Genomic DNA, 15,169 nt, shown 5'->3' on the forward strand with positions numbered 1-15,169 from the left:
TCAAACCGACTTATTTTTATTTTTTGACATGTTTACTCGATTTGTAACACTAACATTGCATTGCCATGAGCAGTCCACGTTTTGCTAAATGTATACACAAAAATGAAGTTAACAACAAAATAAGTCAAGAGCACATTGTTCTGAAAACAAAAAAAACAATACATTCTTATAAATACTGCAACAATTGATAAATCCTTTTTTTTTAAATCAGTTCTCGATTGTTTTATGCACCATGTACAACATACTTTAAATATATATTTTTGGGCATTGATTGATGTGTTGTTGCTGTTTAAATAATGGTTTGAACTTTGTTAAAACTGCAACAACAAAAAAACTACAACTTAAGAACAGCATCAGTGGCATCATGTTGTGATCAATTACAGAACATACAGTAGCCACAGAAGACAAACATAGTTTAGAAACAGTCTCAGAATCTAGCAATAGAGCATTGACAAGATAAATATCTATAAAAAGGAATAGCTCAAAATAAAGTATGTATTTTTGGCAAGACATTTAATCTGGGATGTAATTAGTCTTTGGGAACATATCTGATATTTAAGGCTGAGAGTTTGTTTTCCTCCGTGCATGTTAGGAAACTCTTCTGTATTAATGAGAAGTCTCAAATGAACAGAGCACACACATCTCATAGTAAAGCGATCTATATCCATCCTTTACAGCTCAACTGATGTCTGACTGAGATATGATTAAAGCTAATATTTCAAGTCCTACAGTGCTCACCAGTCTGACTGAGACATCGAACCAGAGACAATAACTGCCAAATGTTTTGTCTTTTTTTAAATAACAGTCATGCATAATACACAGGAAATTACCAAAAATGAATCGTCCAAAAGAACAAAACAACCCAAAATATATTTAGTTTGTGAATAATTTTCTTTAAAATGACATTGTTACAGCTAACATAATCAGTACAGAATCCGTGCTTATTAATCATGTATATCTGAGGTATGTACTCTGTCAAGACATTCCACAATGTGCCAGGGGCACTGTTGTAAATCAAGTAAACATCAGTTATTTAAACCTCATACTGTACGGTTGTCTAGTCAATGCTTTGTTATACTTAATGACTGGGAAGGTATGATGGTATGACCGAGCTCATAATGTAAGAGCAGTCAACCAACAAGTCCATTCTGCCAAGAGTAAATCTGTTTCTCTGACAAAAGAATAGAAAGGTAAGACATAGTTATAATTATAAAAATATATAATTAGTGTAATCTCTGTTGTTGCAGTGTAGATAAGTGTGGGGGACTCTGCCTCCATCAGTCAGATCCACAGAAAACAACACACAGCACACAGACAGCAGCATTTCCCCTGGTGGTACAGGAAATGGTGCACTGGAACTTCAAAGTCAAGATTTTTTCCTTTGGCCTACTTCACAATACTTTGTCGAGATGTTGTTGCGGACTGTGGATGCATGTGACACTGCAAAACGTATGGATAGATAGTAGATACCATACAACAGGCTGAGACAGCTGCAGTCACAACAAAGTAGAGTTTCTCGGCCTTCCCTCTCAGGCTTTCAATAGTCTAGGTACCAGTCTTTTTAGCTAACATTCCACTCCTTGCCACTCCTGTCATTTACCAAAGCTGGCAAATGACAGGAGTGGCAGGGATGGGAATGTAATAGCTGAATAGAGAAGGTAACCAGGCTTTCACAATATGGGCTCTCAAGCCACCACTTACTGAGCATTCTTATTTTCCCTTCTACTGTATAAAGGACATCTGATCTCAGGCCCAATAGTTTCTTTCACATGGTCTTGAAACATGGACTCCTGACATCAGTCTTTAGTTGAGTAAGACAACAATGGATACGCTGGACTCAGCACAGCAGCACCATTATCAGAATAAAGGCACTCCTCCTTGAACATGTTTCAGCAGTAGGCTGCTGCGCATGGCAGCAAGCCCAATGATAGTAACATGACAGCGATGATAAAGTCATCCTCACCTATATATCACAGGATGACATCATAACACCATCTCACGAGAATCATTGTTAGTTGTAAAAAAAATAATGTGTGGACAGTCATTGACTTGACCTCTAGTGTTGCATTCTCAGTACACACACACACTCCCCAGGAGAGAGAGAGAGAGAGAGAAGAGGTTATTCTGGTTAACAACGGGAGCATCCATGAGAAATGGTACCATACTCATCTTCCCACAATTCTTTACCAACATGCCAAGCAGCAAGATACAAGTTGATACAGTTATTTACATGGAAGTAGCATATTAAACAAAAATGACAACATAACATCACCTTGCTTTAACAGTGTGTGTAATGAGTGATAAGGCAGTGTTCTTCAGCCATGTGTTTTATGCAGATCTGGTCAGATAACTACAGTTAGTGGTAACATACCTGTACCTTATCTAATAACATCTGACAAGGAGTAGAAACGTTTACTGTAGGTGAACACTTCTTGTCATCTTTGGCAGGCGAACTAATTTGATGAATATTTTTTTAAATAAAATAATAATATTCTTTCTAAATATAGATATGCTCAAATAAACATTTCTGCCATTTTTAGGCAAATACAAATATCGATCCTCTTTCATGATCAAACTGTGATGCACACAATTTCTAAAATGATTATGAAGATCGTCACTGTTGATTTGATGCTCAACTATTACAATAGTCTTAAAAAATGGCTTAGGATTTCCTGTTATAGCAGGAAATGTCACACATCAACAGAAGCATACAGACATGGACATGTTCGGAGAAAGTGAGCTATATTGTTAATTTGTTATTGTATAGCATGTTCAATTTGTTTCCTTAATAAAATTGGATCAAAACATGAAATAAAAACTAAACTCAATTTTTATCACAGTGCCATTGACAATGTATGACTCCAAAATCAATTTACAGATGTTTTGTCATCCTGAACTTGATGAATATTGTGATAAAAGTAACAAATGAAAAAATTATAACGTGAAGTAATTATTGAACAAATGAAAATGTCAAGATGTTGATATTACATGTACATTATATACATTAAACTTGAGCTAAATTACAATTTATATGCATATGTTCATTGAATTTGGTTGAAATTTACAGAAATTGTCAATTTCATTTGCTTCCTAAGGTAATATATAGCCATAACTTACACTCCTTTTCTTATAAATAAATCTGTTGAAAAACATAGATCACAAAGGACTCAGCGCTGAGCGCTAGCAAAAGCGGCAAAGCCACAGGTAAAAGAAAAGAGTTCAGGGACTTTACTCACGGGAGCTCGACCGGTCATAGAAAAATAAATAATACTGTACTGTCCATCCATCCTTCCCCTTTTGTCCCTGATTATCCTGGTTAAGGCTGCCGTGCAGACGACTAGAGGGAGCAGCATGGAGGTGAGGAGCGAGTCTACTGCCCCGCCGCTCTGGCTTTCTGCTGCTGCGCCTGCTGCCACATCATGGACCGCATGGCTGGGCTCATCGACACAGGGGTCATACCAGGGGTGGAAGGTCGCAAAGGGTAGTGGGCATTCTTTCCAACCATTAAAACACACTGCAAGACTTTCTGACCTGTAAGATACAGTGTGGAAATAAGGAATCAATTAAGGATTTTTATAAAGGAGCGTTTTCGCATGTTTATCACAGTAAGAAAAAGTTAAGACAGAAATTCATCTAACCTTGCTTCTTCTTGTCCATTGCATTCTCGTCAGTCTGAGATTCTTCTGATGAGGGCAGGGAAACAGGGAATGAGAGATAGACATGTTTGAGAGGAAGAGAGGAGAAAGACTCCTGGTACCCAATGTATATATTATCCTTATATAAATACACAATGTGATGGCTCGCATTTCCCCCGAGTGGCGCAGCGGTCTAAGGCACTGCATCTCAGTGCTAGAGGTGTCACTACAGACCCTGGTATGATTCTAGGCTGTATCACAACGGGCCGTGATTGGGAGTCCCATAGGGCAGTGCACAGTTGGCCCAGCGTCGTTAGGGTTTGGCCGGGGTAGGCCATTATTGTAAATAAGAATTTGTTCTTAACTGACTTGCCTAGTTAAATAAAGGTTAAATAAAAATAAAATGTATAAATAAATTACCAGAGGATATGAAGGGAGTTTCAAAGCAGACCCTTTCAATCCCAATGGGACTTCTCCAGCCCTGTGAGGACTGCTGTATATGTACTGCTGTGCTGACAGGGAATTCTGATCAGGAAGTCTATTATAATCCACTGGAGAAAATGGGCTCTGAATTTCAATGATACAGGTGACCTTAAAAAATACTGTGATGGATAAAGGAAGGAAGGAGTATTATTTCCCCATTAGAAAGAGGTGTTTTAAAAGTGTTCAATCTAATCAAATATAACACAGGGTATTTGTTTGGTCGTTAGGAAGAAAAACAAAGAATGTAGAGTAGCGGTGTTGAAATCATTTTGTCCCAGGGGCCGCATTCGGTCTTCATTGAAGTCCGGAGGGCCACACTGAAAATTGGTTATATTTCCTTGCTGTAAAAAATTGCCAAAAATAGTCCTCTATCCATAGTTTTTGCAATTTTCGATGCTACCTGACTGTCTAGTGATTATTATCGATCTGGACAGTCAAGAAGCTATGAATGTAGGTCCATTGACTGTACACAGTGATTATTAGCGAGCTGGACAGTCAAGAATCTGAGTGAATATACTTCCATTATCATTTCTACACAGCTTTGATTTGTTTTTAGTCATTTTAAAGTATATTAAGATCGTTTTTTTATGCATCAACATAGTTACTTTAGAGAGAAGAGTGAGAGCATACTTACTATGTTTGTTTAACTAACTTTAAGTGCCGAGAGTGGGAAGGCCATGGCGGTGAACACAAGCATGACTACAACCCTTATTTCAAATGAAGTAATTGCAGCTCAGGTCTCAAAAGACATGTAAATCACTTTTGCCTTAATGTAATACATACAGTAGATAGTCATCATATTGAGGATAGTGATTGAGCATTGCTTGATGTCCCTTCACTGTGAGACAAATCACACAGGACGTGAAGAGAGAGTGACTGGGAATATGGGTAGGGAAGAGATGGGACTAGAATATCAAGACTCCACAAGTTCAGTCAATAGAACATCACCCTAATGTCTTTGAAGCTTCTGGCTTTAACTTAAATCAATCCAGTAAGTGTTGTTACTATTTATCACTAGGCACAATCTATTTGAATAACTAAATGTTTCTCCGTGAACAATTAACATGGTTAATTTACTCCCCAAAACCCCCCAGAGAGCAATATCAGCAAAGAGTCATTGAATCCTAGTTTTATTGTGTTGGCCAGTGGAGGGGAAGGTATAGCTACTACCTTAGTCATGAATAGAAGGTAAAGAAAATTCTGCCCCAATCTCTAGAAACATATAATAATTTTAATGGAAAATTGCAAGGGAAACATTTGCTACAGTAATTCATTCCAATCATATTGGATTTTATCAAGGCGAAATCAATTCTATAAATGAGGTATAAATATGCAGTTATAAAAAATAAATGACACAAATAATATGATTCCACCTTCCAGAACACTGTAGCAGTAAACGTTTTTACACATTACATTTAGATTTTACTAGTGCAGGATGACACATTGAGATAATCCTCAATAGTAAGTGCAGCAGACAACCAAAAGAAATCATTGGGTTAGATAGAGCACCACCATGTGGGGCCTAGTGAACATGGCTGCACTAAATCTAACAGCACCCACTGCTACATCCCTATCTCTTCTTTGAAGCACAGACACAAGGCATTGGTATTTACTCACTTGCTATACCAGGAGGCTTCACTTCTTTCTCTGAAATCAGAGGTGGGGAAAATCATCAAGCATAAATAATCAATGGAGATCAATAGTAAGTTATCAACCGTTTATGAGGAAAGGTACCAGTAATACGAGTTATTTGATACTTTGAGCCGACGTACCTTTAGCCTCCTTCACAGCTTTCTTCTCAGTCTGCTCAGTCTTCTCAGTCTTCTCAGCTTTATCTGTGAGAGGAGAAAAATACATTTGTCTACATGCCATTTCACCCGTTCTTCAAACTCTGCTTATAATCTCAAATATATTCTCTTCACACTAACAAAAAGTGACATGGCTGTAATTGCAGTTTTACCATGCATAAATTTAAGCTCTAATCATGTTACGAGTGACTGGTTTCATTTTTCATGGGTTGTGAATTTTTCCCAACAAATGTATATAATAAGTGATGTGAAAGGGAATCGTAGGAACGCGTATTCAGAACTGATCTGTCTAGTAAACAAAGTCATTCTGCCTGGCCTTTGTCTAAAGCTGTGCCATTTGACAGATCCAATTTCCAGTTGTCAACTAGAGTTTTGTGTTGATTAAGCATGAGAAAGATAACTGATGCTGGCATGTAATCAACCAATCACTATCATAATATATTATTATGCACAATATACTATTCACAATTTTTTTTTGCAGCTTTACAGGACACTATAACAGAGGAAAAGAGAGTATCCAGTCATTAAGAACATGACATTCACAAGGCTGATCCATGGGCAAGGAGCATCTTAACAAAACAATGAATAAATAAAAAGACATTTGATGGCTATTTACCATGACAAATGTATTCAAAACCTTGAAACCACTCACTCTTATCTACTCAAGTTTTAGGCAAATAAATAATTCATTAAGTCCTATATAAATTTGTGTTAAAAAAAGAAAAAAGAAACTGACCTACTTATCAATAGAAATCAGATTTGTTGCTCAGGGATTGATTGGATATGATCCCTATGGTTTTGATTTAGTTTTCTGTTTACTTACGTGCTTGAGTGGGCTGGGCTGTCTTCACAGAGGGTGTGGTTTTAGCTTTGGCTACAAGACAAAATAAACCAAAAGTACTTTTACAATAACCTTAGTACCAGGTTGAGGAAGCATTTAGTACTATATACGCCGGGATAAAGCTTTTACACCAACTACATTATTCAGTAACAATGCATTATTCAACTTTAATTATCTAAACAGCTTTGAATTAGTTTTAATGGGAACAAATCCTTCGCGAAAAGCATTTAACCCATTTAATGACCAACGATAAGTCAATCTGTGTATAAAATCGGTTTATAACACTTCCTGTCTACAAAACTTGACAAATGAACTATGCATACACTAAACAGTGCTAGTCCTTCCACACATACAGTATGTCAAGGAAGGACTGAAATAACACAGAAAAAACTAAATGCTGCACCACAATCTGTTGATTGATCACTCTAGTTGGCCTGGGGTGATTAATAGTTAAATTGAGCCATTTGCTTCAGGTTTATTGATTAAAAGTGTTCTCCAGCCACACTTTGATATAGGCTACATTTCAAATGGTCAATACCAGATTTGACTTTTATTTAGCCTAGTTCATTACTGGAATCTAGTGCTGTTGGCCCGTGCGGTAAAAGGCTGGAGCCCATCTCAAATACCCATTAGTCAGAGGATGAGGCATAGTCAAGCAAGGACTGTAATATCTTATCACTCAATTGGAAAATAAAAGGAGAAGCTGTTTGTAGTTGTGTAAACAGACATACTGCAAAGACACTGCTATGGTAGCTAAGTTTGATGAAACCTCATCCTTTTTTTATTCAATAGCAGCATCTATTCAATTCATACTAGAGCAATGTATTTGCATATTGTTATATGAACCGAACTCACCATCTGATGTCTTCACATCCTTTACCTTGTCTTCTTCTCATGCAAGAAGGAGGAAAAATGTACATGAGTGGTATGTATTCCTCTTATCTAGCTGGAAGGTTTACACATCAAACAGTAGAGGAACGAACATCTTAGCAGTAATTCAGGTCAATCTATGTTACAAACCCAAATAGATTCTTGTCTCTTTTAAAACTGGATGAAGATTATATTACACATACTCTACTCATATTTTCATATCTTTGTGTGGAAACGTATAAATCAGGTTCAATGTTGTACACTGGGTTGCCTGCAGTCCTGTAAGACATACAGTAGGAATCTGGGTTTTGATCCCAATAAGAATCCAATCTAAGAAAGGCCACAAATGCAAATCTCCTTCATAGCTACCGGTCTTGCCTTCACAACATTCTACAATATCACCAACATGTGATCATTCACAAAATACGTTTCAGCACGAAGCTCTACAAAACAATAATTCAAGTTGAATTTGTAAAGGGCCTTTAAATTGTATCTTTGGTTGGTCTAAATTAACCCAGGGTAAAGCTAGGATAAAATTTGAAGTTTGTTTTTTTAGGGTTAAAGGCAAACTCTTGAGAATCTCACAAAGCTACCAGATTCTTTCTTTGGAACTAGACAAGCGAGATAAACCGTTAAAATCAGTTATTCATACTAATGAAAATAGATGCATTGGTTATGCAAAAGGATACGTAATATCCAGAAAACACCCTATTTCACCCTACTGTAGGCCTATCATCAATATAGGCAAAGTAGAGCAGTCCTTGCCGATGACAAGAATACCCATTATATGATGCAGCCACCACTATGCTTGAAAATATGAAGAGTGATGTGCTGTGTTGGATTTGCCCCAAACATAACACTTTGTATTCAGGACATAAAGTTTATTTCTTTGCCACATTTTTTTGCAGTTTTACTTTAGTGCCTTATTGCAAACGTAATGCATGTTTTGGAATATATGTATTCTGTACAGGCTTACTTCTTTTCACTCTGTCATTTAGGTTAGTATTGTGTAGTAACTACAAGATTGTTGATCCATCCTCCATTTACTCCTATCACAGCCATTAAACTCTGTAACTGTTTTAAAGTCACCATTGGCCTCATGGTGAAATCCCTTTCCTTGCTCTCCGATAACTGAGTTAGGAAGGACGCCTGTATCTTTGTAGTGGCTGGGTGTATTGATACACCATCTATAGTGTAATTAATAACTTCACCATGCTCAAAGGGATATTCAATGTCAGCCAAAAAGAGTAGAACCTGCTCAACTGATTTTACACTATGATTTGACTAGATGTTGAATGTCTCTTTTGAAAATATATTTCAAAAAGGACTAGTTTCACCATAAAACAAGAGTTCAGTTCACGTAACAGGGTTGACCTTAAAATGAGGGATAGTTACTTAAAATTAATCACTAATAACATGAAATAAAAATAATCTTCAGAAATGACTTAAAATCTTCCTTGGAATCACAGAGGATGCATGGAGGGACAGGTCAAAATGCTGAATTTTGGCACTTTAATGTCTTTATTCATTAAAAAAAACAGATTTATTGAATTTTCCATGTGGTCTATATTAAAGGGAACTTACTGTAATATACCAGGCTTTTAAAATGTAATATGTGTGTACAATCTCTCTTAAAATATCAAAGAGCACTCACTTCATGAAACGACCCATATATTGTTAACCATATTGGTTTTGTTAACTCAGATGTGCCAGTGTTTGTGTTTTATTTTAGGGTTCAAGTCCTTGAAGGGAATTACATCTGAGTGTTGTTTTTCCAAGCACATTACCCAGTTAAGTAAAACACCACTTTGCTCTACCATGCAGACACACCGCAGGCGATAGAGAGAATGATGCCACTGTAATGGTCTAGATACAGGGAGGAAATTAGGCGTTGGGTTGGGAGGAGCAGAACATATGTTGAATGTAGACTGAGAAGAACTGCCAGGTTAAAACTTGAACCCTACATATAACTAGTCAGGAGGGTGTTGACAGTCAGGAAGCCCGTATGTCAGATTCCAGCCTGCACTAACCTGATTGCTCCATGCTCCGCAGAATATGAAGACAATGTATCATGTGTTTTAATATGTGTGTGTAACCTTTATTTAACTAGGCAAACAAATTCTTATTTACAATGACGGCCTACACCGGCCAAACCCGGACAACGCTGGGCCAATTGTGCACCGCACTGTGGGACTCCCAGTCACAGCCAGATGTGATGCAGCCTGGATTTAAACCAAGGACAGCAGTGACGCTTCTAGCGCTGAGACAGTGCCTTAGACCGCTGCGCCACTCGGGAACAGTACAAATGTAGCATCTTAATTTGAGCCAGTTTGCTAGAGCAGGAAAATAATTCTGCCGCAACAGGAAACGTGAATTATTATTATTAATAGACATTTTGGTAGGGGTTGATACATTTTTATAAGGGAAAATTCAGTTTGAAATTGCAAAGTGTAAATTACAAACATCAGACGCTTTTATAAACATCAAATACATGTTTACAAGTTGTTACACTTTTAAAATGTCCTGCCCCTGAACATGACAGTTAACCCACTGTTCCTAGGCTGTCATTGTAAATAAGAATTTGTTCTTAACTGACTTTCCTAGTTAAATAAAGGTAAAATATAAAATATTTAAACCTATCGATGTTATGGGGTTTTCACTAGCTTCTATAGCCACAAAGTCAGATTCCACTGCCACAAAGTCCAAAATGTGTTTTTTGGTCTTTATTTTAAGTTAGGGTTAGGCATAAGGTTAGCAGTGTGGTTAAGGTTAGGGATAGGTTTAAAATCATATTTTAAGAAGATCAATTGATGAAATGGACGGGGTTATGACTTTGTGGGTATAGAAACTAGTGATGACCATGTTATGGGCTTCTCTGGGGGGTTGCTATAGTAACATGATGGAGGCTTGTGTATGTGATAACGGTTATCACCAACATGGGAATGTGAACAGCACAAGCTTATTAACATCCAACAACAGAAGGAAGAAATACTGGATGTATTACAGATGTTGCATCATCGTTCTGAAGGACTGTGTCAATGAAACATGCATACTATACAGTAATCAAAAGAAATAGCTACCATCAGTAAAATAGTGAGATATTATATATTGTGTACAAAGCCAAGCTCCCACTCTGCTAATAGGAGTCATCCTTCAGGGTTGAATCACCATTACGTACATCATGGGAGAGAAGTGATTAACTGCTGTAGGTCACATGTTGAACACTCTACTGTTTGAAGTGTTAACTTGTTTGACTCAGCTGGCAGGACATGAGTTGATCCACTCAAAACACAGTTAAATCATTCTTACCTTTTTTCTCTGCCGCTGCTGGTTTCTCTTTTGCTGAAGGAAAACGTTTTGATTAATTATGTGTTCAGTAAATTGCATTCAAAAGAAAAATAATTAAAGATGATATACTGTTTGTACAATACTGTTAATGCTGAGTTTCTGCCCTGCACACTGCTAGGACAGATACATTTTACCTGTCTCAGGTCCTTTGGATAGCTTCTCCTCCTTCACTGCAGGAGATAAAAGTGTTAGAACAGTTAAACAGCATGTTTCCAATTGTCATTGTATCTAACTGAAAATAATCTATATTTAGTTTGATGAACTTTTGCATTGCTGTTTGGTTACCTTTTGTTGTAGGGATGGGTCTTATAGCGACAACTCTTGCCATGGCTTTTACCATTGGCACCACTACATTTGTGTGGTTACCTTTCCTCATGGTGGGGACTCTTGGAGTGGCTTTCTCTTTTAGGGGCTCAGGTTCTGAAACAACTGGTGCATAGACAAATTAATGTATTACATTATGTACTCATAAAGCATACCATTAATAATCGCCTTGATTGAAAAAGTTAATTAAGCCAAATTGGGATGAAGAAGCGCTATACCATTCTTTACAAGCGACCATTCAGCTTTGGCTGTTGCAGCACGAAGTTCTGAGATAAACAAGACATGTAAGAAGTGTTTCACTACCACTAATAGTAAGTATCTACTCAAGTTAACATTTGTGAAATACAGTATTACCTTTCTTGGAAGTGCTTGTGGTTGTCTTGTTAGTGCTTGTCTTGACTTTTTCTTTGGAGATTGCAGGCTCTAAAACCATAATATATCCACAGTTAGAATATATGTTAAATCATCGACTGGAATAACTTGATCTAAGTTGTTGTTACCTTTCTTTGTAGAAGTTATTTTGTCCTTTTCCACGGGCTCTGAAACAATGAAAATACAAAATATGCTCATCATTCAAAATACTGTAGTCATACAACTCAATGTTACATTGTGAATCCCATAGCAACTAAATATATTCGTTACCTTTCTTGGCAGCTGTTGTTTTAGCTTTATCTTTGGAAACAACAACCTCTGAAACAAAGAACACAGACCAAAAAATTACATTCACCCACTAAAACATTCTAAAAGGAAAACATAATTAACATGTCTGGAAATAAATCTACTCAAAACACAATCAATAATTCGTACCTTTTTTCTCTGCCGCTTTTGGTTTCTCTTTTGGTGATGGAAAACGTTTTGATTAATTTATTATTCAGTAAAATACATGCAAGATAAAAAATGAAAGACGATATACTTGTTTGTATAATATTTCTAATGAACAGTTTCTGCCCTACACACCGTTACGACGGATACATTTTACCTGTCTCAGGTTCTTTGGATAGCTTCTCCTCCTTCACTGCAGGAGATAAAAGTGTTGGAACAGTTAAACAGCATGTTTCCAATTGTCATTGTATCTAACTGAAAATAATCTATATTTAGTTTGATGAACTTTTGCATTGCTGTTTGGTTACCTTTTGTTGTAGGGATGGGTCTTATAGCGACAACTCTTGCCATGGCTTTTACCATTGGCACCACTACATTTGTGTGGTTACCTTTCCTCATGGTGGGGACTCTTGGAGTGGCTTTCTCTTTTAGGGGCTCAGGTTCTGAAACAACTGGTGCAGAGACAAATTAATGTATTACATTATGTACTCATAAAGCATACCAATAATAATCGCCTTGATTGAAAAAGTTAATTAAGCCAAATTGGGATTAAGAAGCGCTATACCATTCTTTACAAGTGACCATTCAGCTTTGGCTGTTGCAGCACGAAGTTCTGAGATAAACAAGACATGTAAGAAGCGTTTCACTACAACTAATAGTAAGTATCTACTCAAGTTAACATTTGTGAAATACAGTATTACCTTTCTTGGAAGTGCTTGTGGTTGTCTTGGTAGTGCTTGTCTTGACTTTTTCTTTGGAGATTGCAGGCTCTAAAACCAAAATATATCCACAGTTAGAATATATGTTTATTCATCGACTGGAATAACTTGATCTAAGTTCTTGTTACCTTTCTTCGTAGGAGTTATTTTGCCCTTTTCCACAGGCTCTGAAACAATGAAAATACAAAATATGCTCATTATTCAAAATACAGTATTCATACAGCTCAATGTTACATTGTGAATCCCATAGCAACTAAATATATTCGTTACCTTTCTTGCCAGCTGTTGTTTTAGCTTTATCTTTGCAAACAACAACCTCTGAAACAAAGAACACAGACCAAACACCTAAATTCACCCACTGAACAACTATAAAAGGAAAACATATACAGTGAATAAGGAAATAATTCTGACCTCGTCACTATTTCCACATTTTATTAATTATGTTACAGGCTTATTCTAAAATTGATTAACTTATTTCCCCCCCTCATCAATCTACACACAATACCTCACAATGACAAATCAAAAATAGGTGAATTTGTTGCCAATTTATGAAAAAAAATATGTAATATCACATTTACATAAGTATTCAGCCCCTTTACTCAGCACTTTGTTGAAGCACCTTAGGCAGTGTTTACAGCCTTGATTATTGGGTATGACTCTACAAGCTTGGCACACCTGTAGTTGGGGAGTTTCTCCCATTCTTCTCTGCCAGGTTGGGTGGGGAGTGTCGGTGCACAGCTATTTTCAGTTCTCTCCAGAGATGTTCGATCAGGTTTATGTCCGGGCTCTGGCGGGGCCACTCGTGGACATTCAGAGACTTGTCATGAAGCCACTCCTGTGTTGTCTTGGCTGTTTGCTTAGGGACGTTGTTATGTCAGAAGTTGAATCTTCACCCCAGTTGGAGGTCCTGAGCGCTCTGGAGCAGGGTTTCATCATGGATCTCTCTGTACTTTTCTCTGTTCATCTTTCCCTCGATCAGGACTAGTTTCCCAATCCCTGCCGCTGATCAACGTCCCCACAGCATGATGCTGCCACCACCGTGCTTCACCGTAGGGATTGTGCCAGGTTTCCTCCAGACGTGACGCTTGGCATTCTGGTCAAAGAGTTCAATCTTGGTTTCATCAGACCAGAAAATCTTGTTTCTCATGGTCGGAGAGTCTTTAGGTGCCTTTTGGCCAACTCCAAGCGGGCTGTCATGTGCCTTTTACTGAAGAGTGGCTTCAGTCTGGCCACTAACATAAAGTTATGATTGGTGGAGTGCTGCCTGATATGGTTGTCCTTCTGGAAGGTTCTCCCATCGCCACAGTAACTCTAGAGCTCAATCAGAGTGACCATCGGGTTCTTGTTCACCTCCCTGACCAAGGCCCATCTCCCCCGATTGCTCAGTTTGGCCAGGCGACCAGCTCTAGGAAAAGTATTGGTGGTTCCATACTTCTTCAATTTAAGAATAATGGAGGCCGCTGTGTTCGTGGGGACGTTCAATGCTGCAGAAATGTTTTCGTACCCTTCCCCAGATCGGGGCCTCAACACAATCCTATCTCGGAGATCTTCGACCTCATGGCTTGTTTTTTGCTCTGACATGCACTGTCAACTGTGGGACCTTATATAGACAGGTATGTGCCTTTTCAAATCATGTCCAATCAATTGAATTTACCAAAGGTGGAGTCCAATGAAGTTGTAGAAACATCTGAAGGCTAATCAATGGAAACATTATGCACCTGAGCTCAACTTCGAGTCTCAAAGCAAAGGGTCTGAATACTTATGTAAATAAGGAATTTCTGTTATTTATTTTATATAAATTTGCAAAAATTCTAACAACCTGTTTTAGCTTTGCCATTACGGGGTATTGTGTGTAGATTGCTGAGGATTTTTATTTATTTAATACATTTTTGAATAAGGCTGTAACGTAAGAAAATGTGAAAAAAAGTCAAGGGGTTTGAAAACTTTCCAAAGGCAGTGTATAAACTGTACGGTGCCTAAGCGTAAGTTGCTCATCATTACTTCACAGGAGAGCCATTTGAATGTAAACGTTAAAAAAAAATCTAAATATGTTTTTTGGCAGAAATGCCTTCTGGAACGTGTGGACTTTCATGTGCCTTAATAACAAACTTGTATGCCATCTGTAAATACAAATACAATTGTTAATTAAGAGCCTAGTTGGTTTAGCCATGAAAAAAGCTAGGAACCTTCCCGTTAGGCATGTTTGGCTGAGATAATGGGTGGGCTGGACATGCCGAGAGATGAGTTCGGATCGGTCTGCCATGTAGCACGCTCCTGTCTATAACAGAAGCTGGTCAGTATGTGTAGGTAATCCTTTCT

The 15,169-nt window shown here is 37.7% G+C and overlaps 1 protein-coding gene across 11 annotated transcripts in view; it reads right to left on the reverse strand.

The window, feature by feature from the left end:
* LOC129817513 (triadin-like) overlaps positions 1 to 15,169 on the reverse strand; it is a 69,063-nt gene continuing 53,894 nt past the window's right edge. For 9 of the 11 annotated variants that reach the window (XM_055872833.1, XM_055872834.1, XM_055872829.1 and 6 more), the window contains 18 exons: positions 13,121 to 13,168; positions 12,979 to 13,017; positions 12,833 to 12,901; positions 12,440 to 12,583; positions 12,289 to 12,324; positions 12,117 to 12,143; positions 11,952 to 11,999; positions 11,810 to 11,848; positions 11,664 to 11,732; positions 11,271 to 11,414; positions 11,120 to 11,155; positions 10,947 to 10,979; positions 7,623 to 7,655; positions 6,750 to 6,800; positions 5,891 to 5,953; positions 5,736 to 5,765; positions 3,639 to 3,683; positions 1 to 3,531 (listed from right to left, as the gene is read on the reverse strand). In XM_055872833.1, the coding sequence (XP_055728808.1) occupies positions 3,371 to 3,531; positions 3,639 to 3,683; positions 5,736 to 5,765; positions 5,891 to 5,953; positions 6,750 to 6,800; positions 7,623 to 7,655; positions 10,947 to 10,979; positions 11,120 to 11,155; positions 11,271 to 11,414; positions 11,664 to 11,732; positions 11,810 to 11,848; positions 11,952 to 11,999; positions 12,117 to 12,143; positions 12,289 to 12,324; positions 12,440 to 12,583; positions 12,833 to 12,901; positions 12,979 to 13,017; positions 13,121 to 13,168 (1,115 nt within the window). In that variant the 3' untranslated portion in view covers positions 1 to 3,370. The remainder of the gene's footprint in view (positions 3,532 to 3,638; positions 3,684 to 5,735; positions 5,766 to 5,890; positions 5,954 to 6,749; positions 6,801 to 7,622; positions 7,656 to 10,946; positions 10,980 to 11,119; positions 11,156 to 11,270; positions 11,415 to 11,663; positions 11,733 to 11,809; positions 11,849 to 11,951; positions 12,000 to 12,116; positions 12,144 to 12,288; positions 12,325 to 12,439; positions 12,584 to 12,832; positions 12,902 to 12,978; positions 13,018 to 13,120; positions 13,169 to 15,169) is intronic. The other 2 variants (XM_055872835.1, XM_055872838.1) reach the window with 2 other exon arrangements.

Source organism: Salvelinus fontinalis, chromosome 20, assembly GCF_029448725.1.
Source record: "Salvelinus fontinalis isolate EN_2023a chromosome 20, ASM2944872v1, whole genome shotgun sequence".
Classification (NCBI taxonomy): Eukaryota; Metazoa; Chordata; class Actinopteri; order Salmoniformes; family Salmonidae; genus Salvelinus; species Salvelinus fontinalis.